The sequence below is a fragment of the Platichthys flesus genome, chromosome 9 (assembly GCF_949316205.1).
Source record: "Platichthys flesus chromosome 9, fPlaFle2.1, whole genome shotgun sequence".
In the NCBI taxonomy this organism is placed as follows: domain Eukaryota; kingdom Metazoa; phylum Chordata; class Actinopteri; order Pleuronectiformes; family Pleuronectidae; genus Platichthys; species Platichthys flesus.
This window is the reverse complement of record NC_084953.1, coordinates 15277709-15305603: the sequence shown is the minus strand read 5'-3', so window position 1 is coordinate 15305603 and position 27895 is coordinate 15277709. Positions and strand designations below refer to the sequence as shown.

Sequence of the window (27895 nt, the reverse complement as noted above, 5' to 3'; positions counted from 1 at the left end):
AGCTAATGGATGGATGGATGGATGGATGAATGGATGGATGGATGGATAAAATACTTTATTTCTATTTCCTTCACACTTGGGATCCTCCACACACTGAGGGCGTACCCTGTGTAGACCAGTGTTAAAATATTTGGGTTTGGTTTTTAGGGCAGGCTGTCAAGTACATGGATGAGGGCTTCTCAAATGGACTGGTGACCCCCCCCCCCCCCCCTCCCCAAACATGCAATCAAGCCCACCCTGGTTACCACCCACAAGGACAAACTATGGACAGCAATTGTTTGTTTAAAAAAAAGAACTGAAGAAGCCTTGAGCTACTGCATGTCCCTTCTCTACAATCTGAATTTATGTAACCTGACCTTTCGATCAACCACAGGCGGCCATTATGTGCAACAATCCCAGCGAACGGTTTGTGTTGTGTGCTCAAACCAAACTGCTTCTATTATATAGTTTTATATTTTAAGGCTTGGCGTTCAAGGACCAAGTGATGCAATGGAGGCCGTTCTACAGCTCAAAAATATAATATGTCCTGGGTAATAAATCTAAAGTTATAACTTCTCTGCTAAACTACTCCTGTCTGACGTAACACACTCACAAACCTACTTGGCAGGTGGGAGAAGACACATAGCAACACAACAAACGGCAAAAACTCTTCATTCACTGTGCAGTCAGACAGTCAAGCATAAAGTCTCAGGTACACCCACGTCTTTTGTTATATATATATATATGGACTTGTTATAATAAAATATGTGGTAAAGGTGATGGCTTATAAGTTAGCTTAGGGGCATTTTGTTGTTTTTGTATTATGTTAATACGAAGAAGATAAATACTGTATATTTTATATTAGTACAAAAAAAAGTTTCTGTTTAGGCCGCAATTTACTTTCAGAGCAAAGGACATTTTTGTGTTCGCATCTCTGTGTGTTTCAGTCAGTGAGCGTACAGACACATTGCAGCATTGCTCAATGCAGCAGAAAGAATAGTAAGAAGATGAAGGACATAGGAACCACAAAGCCCTCAGAGGGAGGGAAGGAGCAAAGACAATCTACTAACAAGACGCCAGATGTCAAAGAAACTTTTTGGCAAAGAAAATCTACAAAGAAAATTTGAACATAAACTCTAGTTATTAAGCTTAAAAACCTTAAGTGCTATGTTTAGGTTGAAGAAGTTTTTCCATACAATGTAATGCATTCTGCTGGGAAGGTGTGGTTCTCCCAGCTTTACTTTCATGATCAAACTCCCCGACTGATGTGTCTGTGCTGCAGCACTTACCGTTAATGTTCATGGCTGGCAACACCAAAGACATCTTGGGTCGCCTCCCTTTATTGTGGTTGGTGGCAGGAAGTAGAAGATGATCCTAAGAACAAAAAAGAGAAGGTCATCAAGTGGAAAATACAACTAATTTGAAAGCAAATTAAACGGTCGGCTGTTTTGCATTTGTTTTTGATCAAGCTTTGGAGCTCGAGCTAGAATTTTTAACAGATGACGAACTTTCACTGGACAATAAGATAACGTCACACATGGGTCATAGGGGAAGGTAATAGGCATAAGACAATAATTTCCATAAAATGTTTAATTGAGGACTTTCTTTCATCTTTTGCCTCATCACCTAGACAATTAAAACCACCATTATTTTAATACATTGAGATTTTGAAGCCCTTATTGAACTTGTGTATCCACTTGAAGTCTGACTTAAAAATTGCATTTATGAGGAAAATACTTCAGTTACTGGTAGAAATAAAATGAGTCTTTATGCAACTCATTAGAAAATGTCAGGAAAGGTTTTTCTCTGAGCACATCCTCTCAGTAGGAGTTACGTCACAGAGGAATGCTAATGTGCGAACACACATGCGACCCACACAACACTCAGTTAAGGGCGGAGCTGAGCTGTGGCTCGAAGAACAGATTCAAACAGAAGGACTTGAATCCTCTGTTGCATGTTTTGAGGCAAAGCAACCGATGAGAAAAAGTTGTAGAACAGCATCTTAAAAAAAAACTCAAAACCAGAACCAAAGACTGAAACCAGCATGACGTCACATCTGTGAGACAATAAGGACTTTGGAAGGAGGTGCTGATATTTCACACAAAAAGCCCATTTGAGAAGACTAAATTGAGACAGGTTACTCCAAATTAAGTGGTATTGAGGCTAGACAATTAACAGTTAAAATTGATAATACATTAAATTATATTATGAATCATAAACAACTGATGCAATCTCTTCTGCACCGTTTATTTTGAAGATTAAACTTTAGAACTGTAACCATTGATACTGATGTCTGTGAAAGGCTCATATTGGCGGATCAGCAAGCGGTCGGGCTCTAATAAAGTTTGACTAATCTCTTCAAGACTTGCAGAAAAATTGGACATCCTTCTCTTGAATACAAGCTTTGCTGAGTTAAACATGCTCATGGGTCTGTAAGGCCCCAAAGGGGGTATTCTAACCCCATGCATGTGTGAGTTGACTCTGCCTGGAGAGTGGCAGGAGGCAGGAACACACCAACCACATTACTGCGGATCATCAGGGGGCCTGCTGTAGCTGCCATGACGACAGGTGAATTTTCCACGTCCCTGTTGGACCCAATCTACAGTGAAAGCCACCAGTGTTTCCAGCCCCACACCTCTGTGTACACTTACGTTAAGCCACAGGTGGTAAAACAGCACGTGAAGTGAGGCGGGGCTGCGATGGTAGAGTAAGAGCTGTGGCTGAGCTATGGTTTCCATCACTTCACCTCATTTCACAATTTAAAAGAGCCACAGCCGGTAAAGTATCTGTTGAGGGCTCAAAGTAACCTTGACCTTTGCATGACCACGTCTGAGTGCGCTACATACTGCAGGGAGTGACCTCAACTACTGGCAGAGCCGAGAGCAGGACGTTATGAAACTCTATGAAATATATTCTTTTGCGTGGAGGGACCAAACTCGAAATTGGTGGTGATTTGTTTAAAAATCTTAACAAATTCCAAATTTAAGCCAGAGTTTTGGCAGTCCAGGGATAACATCATACTGACTGGAACAAAAAAAAACAAAAGCACACCCACTTATTCAGACACGCAATCACACCCTGAAACCCAGGAAACAAAATACAAGCACATGAAGTGTCTGCAATAATGAAAAAGGTCACGCTAAATATTAGGCCTGTAACTGATGCTCTTATTATGTAACTGTTTCTAAGTTAAATAAGTTCAAATAAAAACCTAACTACAGTGATAATCACATCCAAAGAGCAGGCATGTGGTAAAGTGAATGTTAAGTAAAATGAATAGAATTACTAAAAGTCAGAACAATAGATATATCCTTATAGAGCAAATTATAAAGTTAACAATTAATCAACCAAAGAAAATCTATCAGAAACTATTTAGATAACCAATTTATTGTTTGTTTTTTAAGTCAAAAAATGCCAAACATTCTGTGGTTTCACTTTCTTAGTTGTGAAGATTTTCTTCTCAACTTTATCTTAAAAGGGATTCTTGACAGAATATCTTGTGATTTCTGGGCTGTTAGTCGAAAGTTCAAAATTGGATGGCACAGCTTTTGGTTTTGGCAATTTCCCCCAAAAATGAAATTTTCTTACTGGATTTATCAATTAATCGAGAAAACATCTCTACATCTCTATTTCAAAAATAACCAAGGCTTTGAAATAATAATAAATATTATTCTTCTTAGTTTTGGTTGATTAATAATAATCATATTGAAATTAATCAGTTTGTTTGATTATGACGAATTAAGTTCTCAAATCCCCCCCCCCCCCCCGTGATTTAGTTTGAATTCTACAATACAAAGTTATATATAGCTTTGATTTTAGATGAACTTGCCTCACTGCTCCTTAACAACACAAAGCAGCTTGAGAGTGAAAGAGAGCCACTTGACCTGTAGAGGCCCTCGGACCAGGTTCACCATTAGTCCCATTGTCCCTGCTGTCACCATGCCAACAGAGCAAGACTTTTGTCACTTGTTTAGTGACGAGGGGTATTGACCTTTGACCACATGCTTCAAACCTCCTGCCCCACCAGGTAATCCTGAGGGTTTAAAAGCTTAGCATCACTCACAGAGTTTTTATTTTTTATTTTCATGTGATACTAATAAAAACTAACTTCAGCTCGTTGGAACTGTTTGTGAGAAACATATCTTATGTGTCATAAGTAATAGATACTACATGATTTTGTTGGCTAGCAGTTTTTGATGGACTTAGGAAGTTATTTTCCTTTTTTCTAGATTTTCGTGACAATAGGCAATTATAATAATGAAACACATACTGGACTATATCAAAAACATTGAGAAAAAGAATATAGCAAATTTTTATTATTTTTGTTCGGGTTGCACTTAAATGTGCTGAAAGCACTAAGAAAATAAATATATATTATTTATGTTTTTGTGAATAATTTGTTCAACAAAGTATTCAAGAAACCAAAACTTCTCAAGAACTCTTTCTGACTAGTATGTCCAGGAATTAATCATATCAAGAAAGAAAAGGCTTAAAGACAGGCTTCAAGTTTCAAATGTGGAAAATGTGGTCAAATGAATAAAGACCAAAGAGATTAACAGTGACACATGGCGACGCCTAGAAATCCAAAACACGCTCTTGATGATTAGGAATGGACCAAGGAAAGTGGACTGGAAAGGGTTAGTTACACCCCTGGGCATGTGCATTTCATCCCTTTGCCCACCCTGCAATTTCCTCTGAAATCAACTGGTTCTGTGACGGAGAAGAGCTATTACGTATAATTTATAATTCATAAGTTACTCATGCTGTGATTAAATAGTGACTGTTTATCGTCAGTTTGGGAAAAGGAAATCTCGTGACAGACAAAAATGGATTGAAATTTGATTAGGGTTGAGCTGTATAAGCCTCCCCTTGAAATCTCTACTTTACGTGATCCATTTCCCCACTGGCACAAATTCCCGCAGAGACCAGAGACGGTCTCTCTGCTCAGATCGGTGTTGAGTTGAAACATTACCCTGCGGAAAGACACCACGTAGAAAGTGTCGCCCCGGCGGTTGATCTCGTCAAAGAAGTCACTGTAGGTGTGGTGAGGGGCGTAGTAGACCTGCAGCTCACTGCCAGGGCTCCTGATGGGAGATGGAGAATAACAAGATTATAATACAAAAAATACTAAAATTACTTAAACCTTCATTAAATTGACCTTGGCTTTTTCGAGAGTGACAAGTGTGTGTCTGACTCAGTGCTGATAATCTATGTTTTCTGCCATAGTATCATCAAACTTGTATCGCAGTATGTACTATAAGCACTGATACTATTTTGACAAGTCGGCCCCTTTGACCCCAATACAGAGTGAGAATCACTTTTGTTTGGCCAAGTACGTGGACACATTGAAGGAATTTGACTTTGGTTTAACATTACTCTCAGTTTAAATAGAGATACAGTTTGGAGCAGGGACAACAAAAACTGAACAATCGAGTAAAAAAAATGGTACAACTCAAAAATTAAACAAGAGCGGATGACCCAGTCTATACTGTAAATCAACATGTGAAAAGAAAAGAGTGGAAGCAATACAAAAATATATAAATATACCTAATTTATAGAAAGAAAGAATCGTCTATAAACATTAGATGAAGAGGACGGAAACCAATATTTTTGTTTTGTGCCAGGCTTGAAATTAGAATTTTCTGTGTATTTCTATTCTGGCAAACCAGTGGGCCCACAGACGTCAACTGTTGAAAGGGACTTTTCCTGTTGTGTTTTGTATATTTGGATGTTTCATCGTCAGAGTAACAACTAGGACAAAATCTGTAGGTGATCTTTGCCACTGACTGACATCCAGTAGAAACGGTTCTTACCGACCCCAAAACATCTGACACAGTTTACAAAGGTAATCTTTCGAAATAAAATAAAAATCCCACAAGGCACAATGTAAAAACTAAAAAACAATGCAGTTTGTTATGTCTACAGGTGCTTTACGTCATCGACGAAGCACAAACACAACTCCAGTCATGCGGTCATCTACTTCGGCAGATCCCGCTGACGATAAACACTCCAGTCTGCAACTCCACCGCTCGCCATTTGACTTCACCACTGTGTTTAGTTTACCACACAAGTAGTTACTGTGAATTTGTTCTGTTATTTACAGTGTACGCTCTAACTGTCAAAAAAATACTTGAATCAGCTTTTAAAAATCAAAAAGATAATTTTTTGGTCAAATTATTTAATTGTTTGAAACTGACGTTACTCATTACACTCTGTGGAAAAGGGTTTTACTCACTTTTCCTCAGTAGTTTCTGTGTATTGAACGGTCACAATCTGGGCAGCCTCCTTATTCTCTGTTTTCTGTTTGGAACAAAGAGAAATAGAATTCTATTTGATTGCTTCATAATAACATTGACTAACAATTAGAGAAAGAGCAGGAGTTAGTGTTGGCAAGGCTGCGTAACACATAAACACAGACTCCATTCAAAACAATACAAGTGACCATTGTGTCAGAAAATCAACACATTAAATCACAGAACTCTTTAGTCACACATGCAGAATAATAATAGGAACAGAAATGTATGTTTAAAAAGTTTTTATGAACTAAAATATGTTTCTTTTTACATACCCTTACTCTTTACTTTGATTATATGTTAAAATATAATGAAGTTTTAAGTGTGTGTAAAGAAATATATTAATACAGGTGAGAAGTAAACACATCCACCTTTCTGTTTATAGTCACATGACGAATGGGTCTATGCTAAGTGGGCAGCTCTTGGTAGATTGGACTTAGTGTGACAGAATTAGAACGAAAATGATGGAAAAAAAGAGCAGGGGGCACTAATCCTACAGCTCCCCTCTAAGTGTTGTGTTTACTTTCTCAGGGCTGTCGGATTAAACTCAGCCCAATAAAGAGAAATGAGAGGCAGAGAAAGGGAAGGTGGGAGAGGGCGATAGCGAGGGAGAGGTGGAATCTATGGTAGAGAAAGAGGTTTTAGTTTGCCAAAAACCCAATTTATCCTGAAAGCAATGGCTTGAAATAAAAGGGACGTTTGGTTTTCTAAGCTTTGATGCCAGCCCTGAACATTGTGTAAATTTCGTTCGCTTGGATCATTAGATTAGTTTTCCTGTTTTTCAAATCACGCTGCTCCGACTTACCAGAATGGTCCTGGTGGGTTTGTGATTGCCGTTACTCATGCGCCTGGATTTGGTTTGCTGCACTTCATGACGGTGGACCCAACCCCTCAGCTCATGGGCCAACCTGCCAGTCAAAGTTAACAAAGGGGTTTTTCTTACATTTCAGATAAGATGTGGTGGATTTTGTGCCAGGATTTAGGATTTTACAACTTACTCTTTGCACTTGGTCCTGTTAAGAGGAGGCTGGCAGGGCGGGGGGGGTCTTAGATAGAGGGGATCCTTCACCAACATCAGGGCCTTATCCTCAGAGCTGAAACCGAATAAAAAGCCGACAGTGGCTGTTAAATGAGGAGAACAGTGATAAGGGTACAGGGTCCTGTTCAGATGCTCCGAAATTGTAACAATTTCTAATCGCAATCTGGTGCAAATATATTCCACATGTTGAGAATATGCTTTGAATGCAAACCCGGAGCCAACATGGCCGCACGCCCTCAGACGCATGTGAACACTTCTGACGAGGAGGAAAAGCTGTGCGATGAAGAATCCAGCGTGGCATTAATGTGCGGCCAATTATGTCTCTATCAGATTACATTGGTTATTAATGAGACATGTGCAGAGTGTATGCACAAAAACGCTGACTTGCAAAGGGACATGACACGATATGTCCATATGCTGCAGTAAATTATGATGATATTAATCATAAACATGCTACAGAGAAACTTACAGTGCTAGTGAGTATATTTAAGGTTGTGTATTGTTTTTTTGTTTTTTTAATACCAGTGCTAAATCGATATTTTGTATATATTTCATATATTTTCCGGTGGCTTAACATATGACTGTTAACACTACACAATGAAAAAATAGGAGCAACATTAAAAAAAATGTACTAACAAATATCACAATATTAATAACACCTAAACCAACTACAATGATTTAACACTAGATACAACTTCCAGTGCTTAATACAGCTAAACCGGTCATCATTAGTCTCCCACCACCGGGGACAGGGACACACCACACTGCCGGTTGATGTGTGCTCAGCATTGGGCCAGATGGTAAACAGTCAAACATGGTGCATCCCTCTGCTTTTAAAAGTATCCCGTGTGAAATCAGGTGGTTCACAGAGATTATCATGTTCCTCTCTTTACACAGAATCCTTTATCCTAAATACAGCAATATTTCTGACCATTTAGCTTTAGGCATTGTGATGTTCCCAACGCTCGACTTAGCCCATGTGATTATGCACAGTAACAGCCTAAAGGCATGCCTTGTTACCATAAGGTATGTTTACATATATTGTGGATCAGCAGCACATTGCATGACTCCCCCCCCCTCTCTCACATGTTACTGTGATTGTAATTAAAACTGTGGTACTGCTGTGCAAGTGAATGATTATGCAGCCTGAGGTGCTGATGTAGACTGTCCACAGCCCGTAGCCACCTGCAGGGGGCTTGTTAAGAAAAACGTCTACCACGACGTAATCCCCCCTCTGGGCCTCCCCGATCCGAGCCAAGAAACGTCAGCTACGCCTCACATTCCCGTCGCTAAACGTCCTGGAAATGGTTCCGCGAGACATAATGTCAGACCACAAAGACCTGATCATAACTCTAACTGAGGGGCCCATTTTAACCTTCCTACTAAACACACCTTCCTGTTCAGTGGAACCCAAAGATTAGGTTGCATATCTTGCCCCACCATCCTCCTCTAGGCCGCATTTTGGTCCTTTCACCCCTTTTGTAAAAGCTAATCTGTTCCTTCCTGCCCGTGCTGGGTTAATGCTGCGGGGAAACCTGATCCTACAGATGAATGTTTCACATTAACATGTGACATACCCTACGGAGAGATCTGACACAACACAGACTGGCAACGCCATGCAGACATCAGACGCTGACCACCACACAAAAAAATCACTTTCGGGACATGGGGGTGCAGGTAATGTACCAAACAAGAGTGTTATTTATGCAATTTACAAATGAGACTGCTGGGCCTCTAGTGTATTTAAAGAAAGACAAATATATAACCCTTTAGAAAAATAAACTGTTACTGGCAATATAGGACTCGATGTCAAACAAGGCCTGACCCCAATTTCCCACCTTGTTACTCAAAGCACAAACCGCTGGCCAACCAACCAGGGGCCTGGAAGCGCTCGAAAGGCAGACGTTTGGACAGAATTGGTAATCGGCTGGCGCATGTGTTTACACGTGCTGTAATGAGCTGTACTAGTCAGTCTCAGTGCAGGCACAGGTGCATCCTGGTCCGCTGACATGGTGCTTGAACATAGTGTTGTGAAAGGTGTTGTGGGGGTTGAGCTCATTACCTGTCGGCCGCCCCAGAGAGGCTGCTGTCCAGGGGCTCTCTGGGGTCCGTCACGACGATCGTCTCCGCCTCCGAGGAGAAACCCAGCAGGTGTCGGCCGCTGCTCTGCATGGAAACAACTTGGAGCTTGGAGCCCGGACCACCCTGGAACAAACTGAATAAACAACAAGACAGGTGAGTGAGGGGAGTGGAGACAGGTCAGGTGAAATAAGGACACTCGGGCCGGAGGAAAACACACAGAAAATCACAAGAGCTTGGTACGGGATGGAGATGACCACTGAATTCCATGAGGGCCACATCCTGTGCACAGCAGGGCTTTTCCCCATTTTTAGTCAAGCAGCAGAATCTGAACTCCGATCTAGACTGAATAACCCAAAGCACGCCGGGGCACACACACAAGCAAAAATACACAGTCTCTTTCAACAACACGACTGCACTGAGTGGCGTTTTCATTTCAAAGGATCTGACCTCAAAAGCGGGCATATTTCACATTCCAAAGGAGAGGCCGAACACAAAACACACAGAAAGGAGAACAGGTACAGCGCACAGACGCACAGACACACACAGACACACACACAGAGTTTAGCTACTGTGAATACAGCTAAAATCACAAAAGCAAACTCTCCTGTGGGCCTTAAGAAACCTTTTCATATTTAAGCTCCAGAAAACAATTGAAAGAACACATTCCCAGCACAGAGCGCACACATACTATCAAAGCCATCAACTCCAACAAGTAGATGCTTGCATCCTTGAGGAGAAAGTCATTCCCAGGAAAAGAACAAACATTTTTACAACATGAGAACAGAGAATCTGTCTTTAAACTTGGAGACAGACTGTTGGAGCATGCCTTTTCGGGAATTACACAATCCCTGCAACTGGGTGTAATAAAGCTCTTTTTTCCCCAGAGTACTTTTACACAACTTTATTAAACTTAAACGTATATTATTACAAGCAGAGATTAATTAAACTGCCACATACATTTTTTTTATACCTTTGTTAATAATCTGAAAGATCTCTTTTTCATATTTTTAAGTGGCAAATGTTTACTGTCCCATCCAAGTTAACAGGTTGTTTCGAAACTTATTCACCCATAAGTCACAAAGATCTATAAACTCTGACAACAACTTCAGAAGACTGGAGCTTTAACACAAGAGCAATATTGCCCGGATTAACTTTTAAGTGTCGGCTGTTTCAAATTTGACAAGTTTAATTATTAGGCCGATATTTTAGTAACTGCAGAAGAGAGGTTCTGTTCTGTAAAAACAGAAACATGTTGCTGCAATAAGAAATGTGCTGTACTGTTTTCAATAAACATTTTTGAGTCTTACATGAGAGCAGTAATTCCCACAGTGAGTCATGGGGCTTCCCATTTGTTTTCCTTCAGTAGACTTACACTTTTTGCATTCATAATATGTCGCTGTTGCCAGTTATCTTCCTCATACTACAGTATCTGCATTTACACCATTGAACAACTAACCATGCTATGGGGTAGGGCACTTAAAAGTATACAGACGTTCACTGTCATGAGCTTACCCCATTGGTCCAACATTAAGCATGAGGAACACCAAAACCACCATGACACACACGGCTCTCCTCTTGGGCGCTGATGTCTTAAGTCCTGTGTTCTGCCGGGAGAAAGAAGAAACCATGTCAGATTGTCAGTCTCTCAGATGTGTTCACAACAGGACAATTTTTGCAGAAAAATGTCAGGCAAAGGCGGTAGAGCATGCAGGAGGCAGCACATTCTGCTGGGCAGAGCACAGCATCTGCCCATGAATGTCTTAATTGATAACTTCGTCAGCATCTTCTGCATGTACGGTACCTTACTGTGTATGTATTCCTTATCAAAACACAAACTCACTTGCTGTGAGTTTACCAGCATTGTTCCTGCTGTATTTGTATTGTATTTGCTATGTCACATGCAGCCCCTCTGGAACATTTCAGGAAAATGTCCAGACTTAAGTGCATGTTTGAAAGTACACTGTGAAGGCATAGATTTATTTTTCTTTGTTAAATTCCTCATGAGATTTGCGTGTTACTTTTCAGTTACTTTTCAGTCTTGAAGCATTCTGTAAGGGCGTCCTCATCAAAGCTGCAGTGTCTAAAACTCTTACCTCACTCAGCAGGCCTTCCAGCTGTCTCTTCAGGTTGCCATTCTCACACTTGAGCACCTCGTTCTCGGACAGCGCCACCTTGAGGCGGGCCTCCAGCGTGAGCAGGTAGTCTTTCTTTTTCTTCCGAGACAGGGATGCTGACTCGCGATTCTTTATCATGCGCTGCTGTCTCTGGGACAACTTTGACTGAGGTGAGACACAGACACAAAGGCACAAGAATAACATTTCATGTCACGACATCCATTTCACCCTTGATCCACTCGATGCCTATCCAAACAGGAAAGGGGTGATTATTTGGGGGAAAGCGGTGAATTGCCTGAGCCACCTGTTGAGCTGTACATCACAGGCTAATCATGACATCAAGTTTATTTATGCTCTACAGGCTATTTGGTTTAAAAAGGCTTTTCATTCCGTGTCACTGTGAAAACATCTCAATGATTCTCTGGAAAATAAATAGGAAGAAACCAGCAAGCACAACTTTAAAACAGAGGATAGGCATTCTTAGATAAGTATGTTGTGCATACTTATTCCTATTTACAGCTGCTTCCAGACTAACATCTTTTTCATTCATTCATTTTTTGCACCAGTTCCCACTTGCTCTTATTTAGGATGTGATACCCTGAACAAGACTGTCCACTTTCACAACAAGATGTGAAAGCAGACAAGAAGTCTGAAAATGGGTCCCTAGCAGAGAAGAAGAAACATCCTATAAAAAGTCTGTCAAAAGTAAACAGAAGAAACAAGGGGAGCCTGAAGTCTAACCTCTAGGACCTACTTTGTTTTTCTCACCGGGAGAACCCTCAGGCTGCTAAAGCTCCAGTTTACTTTAGTGACAGATTAATAAATAGACATGTTTAAGACATGTCGTGAGGTTAACGACACCTATGCAACAAATCAGGGCTTTAACGCTGCTCTAAAAGAAACCTGTGAGTGCACGTGATCAAGCTTCTGCTAAAACAATATTTATGCCCACATCCTGTGAGAGGTCAAGAGGCCTCTTTCAATACCTCTGTTCTATACGTGAAGAAGTACGTGTTTACGGAGCGTGTCACAGTTTGAGGAATGGGTTCACATCAGAGACACATAAACACTGAGGAACTATGTACGCTGTAGGTCTTGACGTAAAAAAAAGAAAAAGAAACGTCCAACCACCTTAATTGCAGTAGTTAGTCTTACATGCTTAAGTTCATCTGCAAATAAATAGATCAGATATTCAGTATTTTACTGTTTAGATTCTCTGGATTTTTCCATTTCAGATCAGCACTGGATAAACTTTAAAAGGACAAAAAGAAAATGTAAAAAGAATCAAACTATTGAGTAAATAAATACATGAGAGCAGTTTCAAATTTCGCGTAGGAAGGAGTAGTGGGATTTATTTCTACTTGAGGTCAGTGAGCAGTGACCTGAAATCACAGCCCTTTATTATGCTAACCAGAAACAGCCCATATCTTGACATGACCTATCACAAATGAACACGACCAGTATCCGTGATCACTCGAAAACCTCCATTGTTCATCAAGTCCCTATAGCTACCCCTCTACTGCCCTTCCCCTTCCCCAAACACCCTCCCAGGGGTAAGCTTCTAAGAGCCTGGGTCTAATAGCCCCACTGGTGATTAAGTTATTTGGATCCTAGTATTTGTGCTCCGTCTCCTGAGAAACCCGTCTGTCTCCCAGCACAGATCTGGGAGCCGTGCCACTAGCTTGAGCCTGGGAACGCTGCAAGAAAGCGGTTACCAGGGGGAGCGGAGACCATGGGGGAACCTTGCGTCGCCACAATGAGGCCGATGAGGGAAATGTGGGGCAGGAGGCGAAAAAAGTGGCACCTCTGAATGAAGTCCATGAATGGACATGAGGCCAACACTGGTTCAAACTCTATTTATAAGTGTCATTAGAAAAATAAACAAGGAAAATTGCCATGGTCCCCGTGAGCCGGCCACATGCCACCAGCTGCTAGTGTGGACCTGCAGAGAGCCCAGCTGCAGACAGCTGTTGGGAGGCTGATCAGTGAGTTACAGTCTTGGGGCGTCGTTCTTAGTAATTTGGATTTATCAGCAGGGTGTTGCTGAAACTAATGAAGAATTTCTGCACAACCACAAGCAAGAGTTTATAGGAAAACCGTAACAGATCTGCAAATGCCTGACTGTCACGCTGCTGGTTAGCATCTTTCCATCTTTTACATCCAGCATCCAAAGGGTTACTGCAGGAGGAAGTGTGAGATGAACCATTAACCTACCCTAACGGGAGGGGCGAAATTTAACAAGTTGGGGTGAAAATGTCACCGGATTTTACTGTAGGTCTTAAAACAACTAAAACCATGGCACACCCTCTACAGGTGAAATAAATGTCAACCTGTGGTATTAAATTCTCTCAAAGAGCTAAGACAATTGACTGAATAAAAGTTGATTCATTTATATGTATTAGGGGGAAAAAGCTTTTCCAACTTAAAAGACCTAGGACTCTTTTTACATTCTGGTATTTGGACATTATTTGAGAGGGATGTAACAAACGAAAAATGTCATTAGCAACAGTAAGAATAGATTGTCTACCTGCCTTTAATTATCAATAAACATTCAACTTACTGAAAAGTTTAGTATCTGACTTTGTGTTATGAAACAACAAAGGCTTCTCTGACTTGTTTCCAGTAGTTTTGCTGCTGGATATTATGGAAGCAGGTTTTACACATTAAAAGACAAGCGCAGACAGATGTGGTGACAAAAACATGAGCTGGAAATCCACTCAGCTAAAATACCCAACAGATTTTCAACACAACATATGGTAACTCTATAAAATCAATATGGGGAAAACAAAATGAAGTCTTGTTAGATGGACTTGTCTGATGCAACCTGTTGGATCGGTGTCATTTTGATGTCAAGGAAACTTATCAAGGGGATTCTTTATACTTTAACTCAACCACTCGCACCGATTTGAAACCTTGACAACTTAACAAGCATCGACATCTGGGTTAAATGTAGGAGGCCACTTTGTATCCAGAATCACAGCGGGCTTTCCTGGGTCCCTTCCTGTAAGTCATCCCCATCCTACAAATAGGAGGATTTGTTGAGGCCTGCAATTCCAGGCCGGGCTGTTTTTCCGCCAGAGCACAATCCTTCGTGTGCAGGAGCCCATTACATTACAGTGACCCGATCCCTGATGGCTGTTTACAGCTGTCCCAAAATGCTTCGCCCGGCACAACACCTGCCTGAAGCATGTAATCGTTAGCAGCCGTGTAACACCCGGGCTTACATCGGCTAACTAGAGGCCGATAACACAGTACCGTAAAGAACATGAGCAACCACACACACACACACACACATACACACTGTAGATAGTACCACATGTAGCAACACCTGGCACAGGTATGTCATCTTTAACATGCATTTTACACAACGCCCTGGCCCACCAAGTCCAGTTGCTATAAAGTGAACCCAGCTGCAACAAGTCCGAGCACAAGCGTAAACTCATACAGCGGGGTTATGGCTCAAGAGCTTGTCAATGGGCCACGGAAATAACCACTGTCCCTTTCAACAACTGCATAGTAACAATAAAATGAAGCTGAAATGCTGTTAACTAACGTTTGACGTTCAGTTTATTTTTTATTAAAAAGCAATAAAGGCTTAAAAAAAATCCCCCTCTCAATTATTGTGTACAGCCCATCCCATTTTAATCACCTATTGTAAACTTTATTGACGTGGTTGGCTTTACAATTGACTGAGAGGCAAATATGTTTTGGCTTCTGGGGTTTGGAAGTCCCTGACATTTCTGTTCATGTCTGGCATGAACACTTCTCCTGACTCCATTGTGCCAAATGATAATTGAACAATTCCTCGCTACTCTTTATTAGGGTGGTCAACATAGCCATTCATAAAACAATAACCACTTGTAAAACTTTAGTTGAGTTCCTCATTTAAAAAACCCTTGATGGAAAACATTGATAATGCCAAGACACATGAAGCAGCCTGGTAAAACAGAGCATTCAGACATTAGCTTATGATTTATGTTTCTCATGTTCATGAGGAATGAATCAGGGCCACACAGAAATCATTCATGAAAGACGATAATAGCTGAAAATTTGATCTATTTACTGCGGTCATCCAACAATCACCACAATTTAAGAGACCTTTCATCAACCTACTTAAGTCCAATGGTCCATTTGTGCAACTTCTCTCCCAAACCAGTGTGGGGTGGACAGCAAAAGTAAATATGGTGTGAATGTGGAAGTCCTGCTCACAAACAGAAGACGGAGTGAGAACATGTTTCTCAACTCTCTAAAGGTCAGACAAGAGCAAGCCATCAGGAACTGTTGCGCTGGAGACCAAAGCCTGAAACAACACTGAAGCTGTTGAAAGTCACGGCATCTCCCAGTTTGCACAACGGAGGCAGACAGCTCGGACTGGGCGAAGAGATTTTGCAGAAAATCTGAACGAAAAACAACAGCCACAATCCTTTGAAAGAATATGACTCTCCAACTCAAAATAAAACAGCACAGACAAAAGATGGGGAGCTATTCTTGAGAGACCACAAGTTTTAACTATAAACAAAACAAACTATAATATAGTTTTCTTTTTTAACTTTTAAATCTCTGGGGCAGTCCCTGCTGCACTTAACAGTACCTTACAAGATTCCGTCAAAGCTCTGTGTGTTCCTGTGCTGTCATTTTGCAGAGCTATGTAAAAGGAGTGTGTGAGAACTAATGATGGTTAGTGTGTGTGTGTGTGTGTGTGTGTGTGTGTGTGTGTGTGTGTGTGTTCTGTGCACTGCAGCTGTCCTGACGTCACCCCTGAATGCAACATACGGAAGGATTTCTGTCACCCACACAGAGTCATGTCCCTCAGTGGAACTGTCTGAACTACAATAAAATCACATGTCGATGTTTCCAATGAAACCCCTCAGGTATGATCATCCACAGATTGTTCTGTGGCTCCATGACTGTATTGTCTGTTCTATTCATGATATACTCTGATAAAAAGCATATTCGTTTTGGCAAAGACTGAACTCATTCATTTTAATGAATGATCTGACATGCAGAGGCCTCTCTACTAAAGTCAAATAAAACAAATAAAAAAAATAAACTTCAATCTACCCTCAAAAATTATAGTTTGGATGTTTAAAACTTGGAATGACACAATAGAACATACTATTCTTCTTTTTTACATTTCTGGTGAAGTATCTTTCAATTATTGAGTGAAACATTAATTAATTTCATTAATTAAGTTTGGCCTCACAACATAACAGTACATATGCATGAACATCCATCAATTAATTATCTATACAGTTAATCTGTTTATCTATCTTTAAGTTCACAGTGCGGAGAACAAACATATACATAATCTTATAAGCCTGCAGCTACATGGAAGTGCACACAAGCAAGGCCTTGCAAGTCCACACACGCATAAACACCACTACTGAAAGTGCACATTATTCCTGTGAAGATGCAGTGTGACCTTCAGAAGAGGAAAAGATTGAGAAACTCTTCCCCTGAGCGCAGAACTATCGCTGCTGTATTGAAACACACAGACACTGTTTGACATCCATGTAAAACACTGTGGTCCCCAGTTGGTTTGGATAATCAGGTGTCCATGATGGTTGGATTTAATTGGTCAATGTAAAATAAGTGGCCTGAAGATTTTAAGCGACCCCAGATCAAATAGCATTCTACGTTTTTTAAGATACAAACATACAAAGCTAGAATTGTAAACATGATTTTTCACCCATTCCACCCAGTTATAGGATTTCAAACTCTTGTGCTTCATAATACAACTCAAGTTCTAATTATTTATAACAGCCGATCAAAAATAAGGGACGATGAGAATAAACTAAAAAAGTTTATTTTTTATACTTTTATAACATTATGCCTAAATCATTCAAATTACTTCTCATGAATACAGAACATGTAAATTACTGTGTTTCCATCCACTGCTTCAATGCAAAGATTAAGAGTTACACATGTCATGATCCGTCTCCGGTCTGTTTTTTTCCTCAGAAACAGGTGGATGGGAACACGCCTGCTATTAATAACTCAGTGCTCCTGGACTATGTGCGGACTAATAGATAGGAGAACATAACTGACTCACATCATCATCTGAGGAACAGGTTCGGAGTGTGACGGAGACAGGCCTGTCCTGGCTGAGCGTTGGCATGGTGACCACATTGCTTGTGACGGCCTGTGGCGTCTGGATGTGCAGCACTTGGCTCGGCTGAGACAGCACTATAGGACGACCTGAGAGAGGCATAACACATAGACACTTCAATTACATGGGGTTAGCTTACCTAGCTATACTATAATCATATACCTACTCTGTGATTAACACTCTTTAAAACTGACTGTGATTATGTGTTTGTGTGTATGTTCTTACCCAACATATCTTACAATAACATAAACATAAATGCTGATATTTTATAAAAGCTGGGAAATCTATCAGTGTGGTGTTTGAGGAGCCTCCAGCTGCGGATGGCCCTTTCAGCTCCTTGAACGCCCATCACATCTGATGACCTATGTTGACCCCTTTAAAGACACTTTCTGAGTTTAAAGTACAGATGGAGAGGATGTTTACCACCTTGACCTGTGGTCCTTAACTTCCACATTCCTTACTGAGAGCTGTCGGGAGTTTTATGTGCATGAACGCACATAAACATGCACATGTGCCCACATTTAAAAAGAAAAAAACAACGAGGTCTGACAGAAACACAAACCTCAACAAGAATAAACAATATTGTCTGTGTTACTAAATGTGCTGTTGGTGTAGGAGCCTCCCGCTATTTAGCCGACACCTCCCAGTGAGACTGTGCCAGGAACCATTCATCAGTCAGAACTGACCCAGCAAGCTTCACCTCTAACGCTGAGAGAGTCTGTCAGTTCTAATAGTGCAGAAGTATTACCCAGGCCTGCTAATGAATGTGAGTGGTGCCAGCATTATGTCTTGTGCTCATGCTCTGTAAGAAGAATTGTAAGAAGAGGCTGAAAGTCAAAAGAAATTAAAAGCCTTGGGAAAACCAGTGAGCCTGTTTGTTCCCCGGAAACACACAACTACCGAGGTCAAGCTCTACAAAATATGAACTCATCTGTTAACATCTCTGATTTCTTTGAATTCTTCATCTCCCTGAAGCATTGATCTCAATCATCAGCTGCAAGAGCATCTTAAACCAATGAAACCCGTTACACTGAGCAGGCCTGACTTCACTTCCATCTGGGGTCCTAAACTTGGATGACTTGGCCTTAGCCATCTTCCATCTTGGCCATTACCAGGCAGACAAAAGAGCCAAGTTCAAATTCATGTCGTGAGAGGTCAGATACTCCACCCACTTGGGTCCCAAGCAATGAGATAAGTATTTATGTTGGCCTGGGTGCTGTTGATGTAACACACAGAAGACCAGATTGGTACACCAAGCAAGGCTGATAATGACTTAAATGCAGATACACACACCAGCTGATAAGAAGTCTCTGTATTACCTGTGGATAACATAACATTTTCTTGATAATATGTTTGTTGGACTTTTCTCATTAACATTCAAAATTTAGACATATTTTGGATTTAAAAAGGCAAACATTTAACATCTAAATACAAGTTGTGTACTATGGTATGAAGCTGACCAGTGAGCAAAATATTAGGTTAGAGCACCCTCTGCTGGACAAGACACAACCAAGTAAATGGTTGTTTCAGTGAAAAAAACAAATACATCACAAACAATAAACATTATTAATTATAAATCATACAAATTACCAAATAATCTTAGTAAATTACATCATCATGTTGCTTGCTAATATGTCCAGAGATCCACATATCTGAGCAAACGTTCCTAATGTGTTTCAATGTGTTGCAGTGAGACCTCTGACCTGGAAGGGGCGCTGGCTGGATGTTGACTGGAACTGGTTTGACTACAGGCAGCACAGTGGTCTGCAGGGGCTGGATGATGATCGTCTTGGCCTGCAGGGAAGCTCCTGCCTGAGCGAGCGGCACAGCTGTGATCAGCGGCCTCGGCTGGATGGAAACTTTTGGTCCGATCTTAATCGGCCTCTTGATGGACTGAGCTGCTTTGGCTGGTGTGTGTGTGTGTGTAAGGGGTTGGGGGGATTGGCACGAGTGAGATAAGAAAAGTTAGTTCATGTTAGTTCAAGGAAAGGCTGCAGAAGTTTGCATTCATTACAGGCTGTTTCCTTTAGTCCTGCTCATTTTCTAATGAGACATTACATTTAGCTCTGTTTCCTTTACTAATCTCAGAACTCTACAAACACAGATCGTGGCTGGTTTAGGACAGATAGTTCAAATGTAGACGACGGCTAAAAGATATATAATAAGCAGATGCAGGGACTGCGTCACCTCGTGGGGTCTGGCTTGTCCTCCTTGGAGCTGTCTTGGCTGGGGTAGGGATTTCATAAAATCCACTGGACTCTGAGCAGACCGAAAGAGGAGAGTGTTGCGACTGTAGCGACAGGGCCTCATCCTGAATAGGGAGGCAGAGTGACTTAGATCCTGCATCTAAATACCAGCAATCTGCTAAAGGGGAAGCAGTGGTTATAGTGACACTGAAAATGCATCTGAGATACAAATAATCCCTACTAAACCCGTCATACTCTATCTAATACATGTAGATACATCTGATCAGATATGGCTGATGAAGTGTCCTTGTTAATATTCAAAGACTCCTGGAGACATACGTGTCCTTGGATCCAGACAGGGTGATTCAGTGAGCAGACATACGTGTGCAGACTGTGTTGGGGTCAGAAAGAGATCTAACCCATGTCCTTGTTCTGACACATTGTGAAAACATCTGCCTGCTAAATTATGCTAATGTCGCTGAAGTTGTCAGCACCTTTTATCTAATGAGGGGGCGGGACACAGCTCAGATCGAGAGCAAATTATTAGTTTGACAAGGTGTTTAAGGCTTTTATTACTACTCGTGTGTGTGTGTGTGCGTGTGTGTGTGTGTGTGTGTGTAGCAGCTGTCAATGTTCAAACACCATCTGGATGAGGATTTAATTTGTCCTATCCATGCCCCAACATGGACATATATTTAAATATTAACAAAATAAAGTGCACTAACAAAGGTACAAATTTGCATTGGAAATGAAAGTCTAATGCCAAACCCTTAGGAGGACAACAGTTGAGGACAGTGACACTTACCTGTAGGGAGTAGGGGGACAGAGCCTCCACAGAAGCAGGAGAGGGAACAGAGCTCAGAGTATGGGCAGGTGACAGAGAGTCCACACTCACCTCACCATCTGGATACACAACGACAAACACACACACATACACACACAGAGAGATGACGTGTCATATATGAAGGGTTATGAATATGGGATGTGTGTTAACCTTCATTGGTTATTCACACACATTAAGTTGATATTATTCATCTATATAATGTGACATATTACACCTCATGTAAAAACCTTGATGATTTCAATATCTCACATAACTTTTTCCTCAAACTATGGCGGCCATATTCAATGAAGTTAATCTTATCTTACCATGAAAAAAAAACAACAGCCTTCATATTTCCCTCTCCACACCTAATGAATGAGCTACACCAGGATGTAACGTTTCAAAGCCAGTTTGCTTCTTGCATAAAACAGTCAGACATTGCATCATTTTTCATCTGCATCACATATCATGAAAAAAACGTTTACTATCAGACAAAGAATCTAAACTCACAAATTAGGAAAGTTAATAAAATGTTTAATTATTGACAGTTTATCCTCAACCTGACTTTAACAAATGAAAATCATTTGGTGTGTTTGTTTTTCTGTTACTCTTAAGTGATCATATGGTGCTAAACATGACTTGTCTCTTTCGCTGAAGGTATCAGGATTTCTCTTTCCAAATCATATTGAGGACTTGATTCATGTTTATGACAATGTTTTGTAATAGAGGATATCAGTAGAGACAATGTTAGGTCCAGTGAAGTCAAATCAGTAAAAAGATACTTCGGATATGTTGACCTTATTTCGAAGTACAGGCCCCTTCTGTCTTTTGTTTATCACCGCACCATCACACAATATTATGACTGGTGGAAGGTGACTATTGAAAAACATTATAATCGACTTGCCACAATTTGATCACAGTGCAACAGCACACACAGGTTCCATCATATTTATATATCAGACTATTTTACTTCTGCCCCAACTCCTGGTTTTGCAAAATGAAATGTGACAACCATGATCAGCACATGTTTCGCTGTACCTGTGTAGATGCTGCTTGTGTCCACTTCATTCCACAGAGGTATATCAATATCAAAGTCCAGATCTGGAGCCTCGTTGGCCTGACAAACAAAACACAAAATTATTAACCAGTGAATCGTATCAGCAACATCTAATTAAATAATAGTGTAAGCAATAGAAATGTAATTACTTAGTTCATTTTTAAGTGAGTCGACGGTCAAGTGTTTAAGAAGCAGTCAATAAAACTCCTGTCACTGCCAATGGATATTTTCTGACATTAACACTTCATCATGGTGTGAACTAGCACATTTCCTGTTGGCCACATTTCATGCGAGACCACATTCCATGTTTAAAGTTTGCATACTCAGAGAGTGTTACTCACATAGCCAGGGTTCTGCAAGGCCTCAAGCAGGTCAACTGCATCTTCCAGGTTGTCGAGCTCATCGAACAGGCTTATGTCTGTGTGGTGAGAAAACATGGGACATAGATGAGTCAGAGTTTAATCAAGAGACAAACTATGACTTTGGATACCTAGGAAAAAGGTGGAGTTATGAGAAAAAGCTATTGATCGCTAGTTGGAGCCTTTCTTGTAACTATGTAATAATAGTCACAAAGTGCTTCACAAAATGAAAACCTATGCAAATGACCATATGACAACCAAATTATACTCAGCAATGTAATAAACAGAAAATGTAAAAAAATATGTTAAAACAATGAAATAAAACAACAAAAAATATTAAATATAAAAATGCCAGTCTGTAAAGGTACGTGTTTAACCTCTTTTTAAACTGAGCCTCTCCTCCTGCTGTCCTAAAACCATTAATCCTGCATTTGTGTTAATCCTGAATTGTGGGATTTTTAGACAACATGATTCTCTGATCTCAGGTTTTTTCCGATAAAAGAGTAAGTTGTGAAACATAGAGCAGAAACCAAACCATCATTGTGTGATATGTACTCTAGGAGCTTTGTCATTGTATTTCCTGATTTTGTCATTAACCACTACAAACATGTATTGCATAAATAGTCCCAAAATAAACAATAACACATAAAAGTAGTGATACCACAACAAAAGAATACAACTTGAGGAAACATACAAATTAAAGAGCAAGGATAGCAAGACCCACAGTTATTGTTTTTGTTTCATCGTTTTAAGTTCCAGCTTCTTCCCTGAACATATTCAATTATTCATATTTAGCAGCAAAGAGTAAAGACGGAGGGGACATGCAAAGGCTGAGACGTTATTATTTACATGTTACACCATGTTACATCACTTGCTAGCTAATGCTAACTGACTTGTAGCATGTGATGGAAACACACTCTCTCCCTCCACCTCAGACTTTGGTGGTTTTGTAAGCAGCAGCATTAAGACAAATCTAAATTAAAAACATAATTGATAATAAGGATCAAACACAGCTTCATTAGTTGTACTGGACTTCCTTTATATGTCTTGTGATCAGTGTAGTAAACCGTCTCTTACCCCACTCTCCTCCCTGGTCGATGGACATGAGTCCGGTCTCACCGTCCATCTCTGGTCTCTGCTGTGGCTCCTCCAAGTGTAACGTGAAGACGGATGACATCCTCGTTTAAATCAATAAGTGAATAATCCCGCTGTGACAAGTTCCCACCGAGCAACGGTTCGTACGTGTGTTCATGATTCAACTGTTTTGCATGTCGACTTCCGCTTGACGCGAAGATACACGTCTGACTTTAGCATAAATCTACGGGTGCCGCCGAGGGACCAACGTCGGCAAAACTGGACAGCAAACTCTACTGCCGATGCTGCTCCACCAGACCGCAAGGTGGCGTGAAAGTACGGCAGTCAGGGTCAGAGACTGTGCTGTTGAGTTCCGCTCTTCTGAAAGTGAGTGGTGACGAAAATGAGTTCTTAACTTTGAGGTTTCTCTCCCTAACCCTCCAAACATGTTTTCGCTTTGTAGGGTCCATGCATAAAATGGTCCTCACAAAGATATAAGTATATAACACACACACACACCTACACACACTTGTCTGTCAATAGTTGTGAGGGTAAGGAGCAACGGACATAATATATTCCGTTGCTCCTTACCCTGACCTTAATTATCACAACTAAATGCCTGACACTAACCTAATTCAAACCCTAAACTAATTCTAGCCCCAAATTTATTCTAACCCTAAAAACCTTTACCAACCCTTTGAATTTGTGAGGACCATGCTGAAAAAATGTCCTCTCAATGTCAAAATTTCCTCACAATGATAGTATTAAACCAAAATTAAACATCATAACTATAGAAAAGACATGCGCTCACACACAAACACACACACACACACAGGTTTTCGCTGCTACAGCTCATTAGGATTTATTTTGCATTGACTCCATTCACTGTGGACAGCCTAACCTAAACTTAATCTGTGACCCTAACCATGACCAATTCACATTTTACCCCTGACCTTAACCAGGACCTCGGAAATTATTCTTTGTCTTGTCACGACCAGGCTTTGGACCCCATGATGTCAACTAGTTTGGTATTTATGCTGGATTAGGTCCAAAAGAGGAAACAAAAACAAGTACACATGCACAGGTCATTCGTGGGGCCTAAACCTAACCCTAACAGTGGTGACATTATGTGCTAAAAGTCAGTAGCAGGTGTACATTGGGCCTAATCCTTCATGGACATTTCAGGTCGTGGAGAGATTAACCTGAGGTGGTCTAGTTGATTCCCTGCTGGATTGGTTTAGCTCTCTTCTAAAAGAACAAGCCCCCGGTCTGTTTTAACTTATTAAAGCATGGCAAAGACTAACAGGGGTCAACCATCTGCCAGAAGTCTGCAATCCACCTGTAACATAAAACCCAATCAACTAATGTAAGCAATCTGATTTCATGAATCACTGGTCAGTGCCGTGCATGCTATTCTCTCCATTCCCAACAGTGTGACTGTGCACTTTTGTGGAGTCAGAGGTTGCCTTGCCTCAAAGTCAAAGTGTCTCCACAGAGCTGACAAATATAAGATGTGTGTCCTGATGGTGATGATAATGCAAGCATCTCTGATTGGAGTGGGGTGGTAATGGCGTGGATGATGTCTTCTGTCTGTGAACAGATCAGGGCTCATCATATTGATTGTGTGTAAAGCCCGTTTGGACACAGGCACGAACAGCAGATTAACCCGATATGAAGGCAGATTGTTTTAACCAGACATTTGGGTGAAATGGATTTAATGGCTTTTGTCACGTTTGTGTTGCTGTTAAAGCGACTACAAAAAAATAAATCATCTCATTTATCTGAAACATGATGTCCATGTCAAAGGTCTGTTAATATTCTTGTTCTCTGAAAACCAGCCAGACCATTCATGAGCGTCTAATCCTGAAATTTAAGTTCTCGGCTAATAAGAGACTTGACATGATCATGATATTTACAAATTGTCATAACACTAGGATTTTTAAATTATACATAGAAATTGTTATAGTATTTTTGGACTGCCACTTTTATTCTTTGATTGACACCTCTTATCATACTCTAGAACCAAGCGACAGCCAAATAAAGTGTGGGCACTTGGAGAGCGCATATACCTGCTGTAGCCAACGATATATCTTGCAATGTCAAAGAAAGAGAAAAAATAATTCCTGGATCCCCCTGCTTGTCTGGATCCATTCCAAACTGGTTTTACCCCGACCCATACCACATCCTAACACCAAGTTTCAGGGAAATCCGTTTAGTGGCTTTTGTGAGATCCTGCTTACAAATAAACAAACAAACAGGGTTAGGGTTCAGTTTCCTAAATTTGCATTTATTTTCTCCATCAAGATCGACGTTTAACAATCAACACACCTAACTCCACTAAGAACAGTGATATCATGTTTTAATGGTATCCACTGGTTAATGGGCAGGCCTTTAAAACGGGTTGATCCATCCCCAAATTATTCTAATACATAAACCAACCAACAAACAAATGGGCGTGGGTGAAAGCAATACCTCCTTGGTGGAGGTAATGAATAACAATTGTATAATGACTTAACTGACTGATGGACACACCGTCATAAAAGTGCCATGCATGTTAGCCATCACCATTTCTGCAATTTCTAAAACTGATCAAGTTCTGTGTCTAAAGAATTGGTTCTTGGCCTCGATGACAAAATGTTAACCTCAGTTATCTTGTTATAAATAGGTTGTTACAGTAAAATACGTAAATGAAATGGAGAACCCAAACCAAAACAATGCCATCACAGACAATGAACAAAGGCTAGCAGCTCCGCGCCATTGATCAGACAATGTAAACCCAATTAGGGAGAGATCAGGAGAAACAAAGGGTACCTGATGTTATTCATGTGACACAGGGCCTTCAGTTACAACCAAATAAATTCGAATTTAAAAAATGCTACTTGGTGGTTGACAGACTGTGTGCAATTAGGCTTGCACAACGAAAAGACAAAGACCCACGAGTAGATTTCTCACTGTAGATGTTGAAATGATGTCTGGACACTGGCTGCTGCAATTATTGGCATCATCAATATTGTATTGTGCCGTTAAGAAATGCTCAAAATTGTTTGAGGTCTTTTCGTCCCATGTGGCCACAACAGAGAAAAAATCTGTTGTCAGTGAAAGGGAGGTGGAGGACGAGCTCCTTCTGAGCAAAGAGAAACCCCCTTTTAGCGAAAGGGAGTTCGAGCTACATTTCATCTTTTGTGTCCCAGATGGATGACCTGTGAGATGGATGATGTTCTGTAGTGCTGTGTGGCATTGTCTTATCCCGGGCCGACACAAAGAGGGAGAACACTTATCATCTCCGACTTATGTATGGAGCAGGGGGGCAGGGGTTGTCAGAATGGTGAAGCGGGTCCAGGAGGGAGGGTGAGGAGAGGCGCGGGGTTCCCTCTGATAAAGCATGATGGAGATGAGCTAATGACAGTGGAGGCAGATGGAGAGAGCTTCTCCCATGACGACGCAGCCAGAGACCTCCGTCCCGAAGCCAGAGAGGGACGGAGGCAGGGAAATGAGAGGATGAGGGCCAAAAAAAGAGAGAAGGAGAAAAGAGAGAGAGAATATAAAAAAGGTTTTAGGTGTTGGATGCATGTGTGTTTCGACTCATGCTTTATTGTTTACGTTCTGCATCTGTCAGTTGGGTTTCGATGTGACTTAGTTTGTGTTTGGTGTTTTCGCCTGCACCGTGACTTGCAAGCAGGTGGCCCAGGTTTGTCGAGCTTGGTTTAGGATTAGACTTTGGGACATTGTTTGGTGGGAATGGTCCTGCATGTGAATACAAAGGGATTAGTGCAAAGGGTTGCTTCATTGACTGTGAGTTTGTGTGTGTGTGTGTTTGTGTGTGTGTGTGTGTTTGAGGGTGGGGGCTCTGAAGTTGATGGATGGATTTTGGATAGCAACGAAAACAATTTTTTTTGCTGTAATTAGGAAAATAAATGAAATTAACTATTGGATTAAAAAAAATCCATAATTGAGGGGCATAAAATAAGCGCATGATTACGCTGCATTTTTGGATATGAAAGATCTCTGGTAGCGTGCATGTATTTTCAGAAAGACTTAAAGAAAAAGTGAACAACAAAACAGCTAAAAGTTGAATTTGTAATATTAATACAAAAATTGAAAAACACATGTCTTGCCCAGTTCCCACGTTCCCCTCCTAATGCTCTGAGAAGGAAGGAGGGGGGAAGAGAGCCCCCTACCAAAATCATCTCAATGCCTTGAACCATGTGCCACCATTAGGGACACACAAAGAGAGATGTGACAAATGACCATTTTAATGTCCCCCTCTTTGACTTTAATGAATTTATACGTTATCGTGGCCCTAATGGAGGCTGCGGTGGAGGGGCTGGCGCGCGGCCATAACAAATGAAAAGCTCTGATTAGTGTAGAATGAGCCGAGAGGAAAAAAAAAGCCCATTCATCTTGGTTAGCATCCTCCTGTGCTCTTTTATGGGTCGCTGTTACAGGGACGGTGGAGCCGGCAGCCCCAGATTTGGGGGGGGGGGGGGGGTTCCGCTGAGTGGTCAGCGGCAGCAGCGGTGGTGGACCCGGCGTTGACGGAGCGTCTGGCCGCTGCGCAGTTCACCGCTGTGAATGCCACAGTGCGGCGTGACTCCTGAATAACCTTCCGAGGTACCGGGAGCCTCACCCCTGCGTGACCCCGCACTCCGAGCAGGGGTGTGGGGGGACTCCGGGGGGTACCCAGACCAGGCCTCCCTCTCTACAGCAGTATAGGTAAACACATGGAGTATAGATCCCCCTCAGGAGATTCAAAACAGGGCTCTGCGGTTATTCGAACAAA

The 27895-nt window shown here is 41.2% G+C and overlaps 1 protein-coding gene across 1 annotated transcript in view; it reads right to left on the bottom strand.

Annotated features, from left to right (window-relative positions):
- atf6 (activating transcription factor 6) overlaps nucleotides 1-23360 on the bottom strand; it is a 31837-nt gene extending 8477 nt beyond the window's left edge. The window contains exons 1-15 of the mRNA XM_062395351.1: nucleotides 23119-23360; nucleotides 22024-22100; nucleotides 21664-21742; nucleotides 20608-20705; nucleotides 19804-19927; nucleotides 19320-19523; nucleotides 17560-17705; nucleotides 11487-11672; nucleotides 10906-10997; nucleotides 9374-9526; nucleotides 7271-7366; nucleotides 7078-7180; nucleotides 6215-6279; nucleotides 4952-5063; nucleotides 1269-1353 (exon numbers count right to left, since the gene is read on the bottom strand). Coding sequence (XP_062251335.1) covers nucleotides 1269-1353; nucleotides 4952-5063; nucleotides 6215-6279; nucleotides 7078-7180; nucleotides 7271-7366; nucleotides 9374-9526; nucleotides 10906-10997; nucleotides 11487-11672; nucleotides 17560-17705; nucleotides 19320-19523; nucleotides 19804-19927; nucleotides 20608-20705; nucleotides 21664-21742; nucleotides 22024-22100; nucleotides 23119-23218 — 1720 coding nt within the window. The 5' untranslated portion in view covers nucleotides 23219-23360. The remainder of the gene's footprint in view (nucleotides 1-1268; nucleotides 1354-4951; nucleotides 5064-6214; nucleotides 6280-7077; nucleotides 7181-7270; nucleotides 7367-9373; nucleotides 9527-10905; nucleotides 10998-11486; nucleotides 11673-17559; nucleotides 17706-19319; nucleotides 19524-19803; nucleotides 19928-20607; nucleotides 20706-21663; nucleotides 21743-22023; nucleotides 22101-23118) is intronic.
- Nucleotides 23361-27895: the final 4535 nt, after the last annotated feature.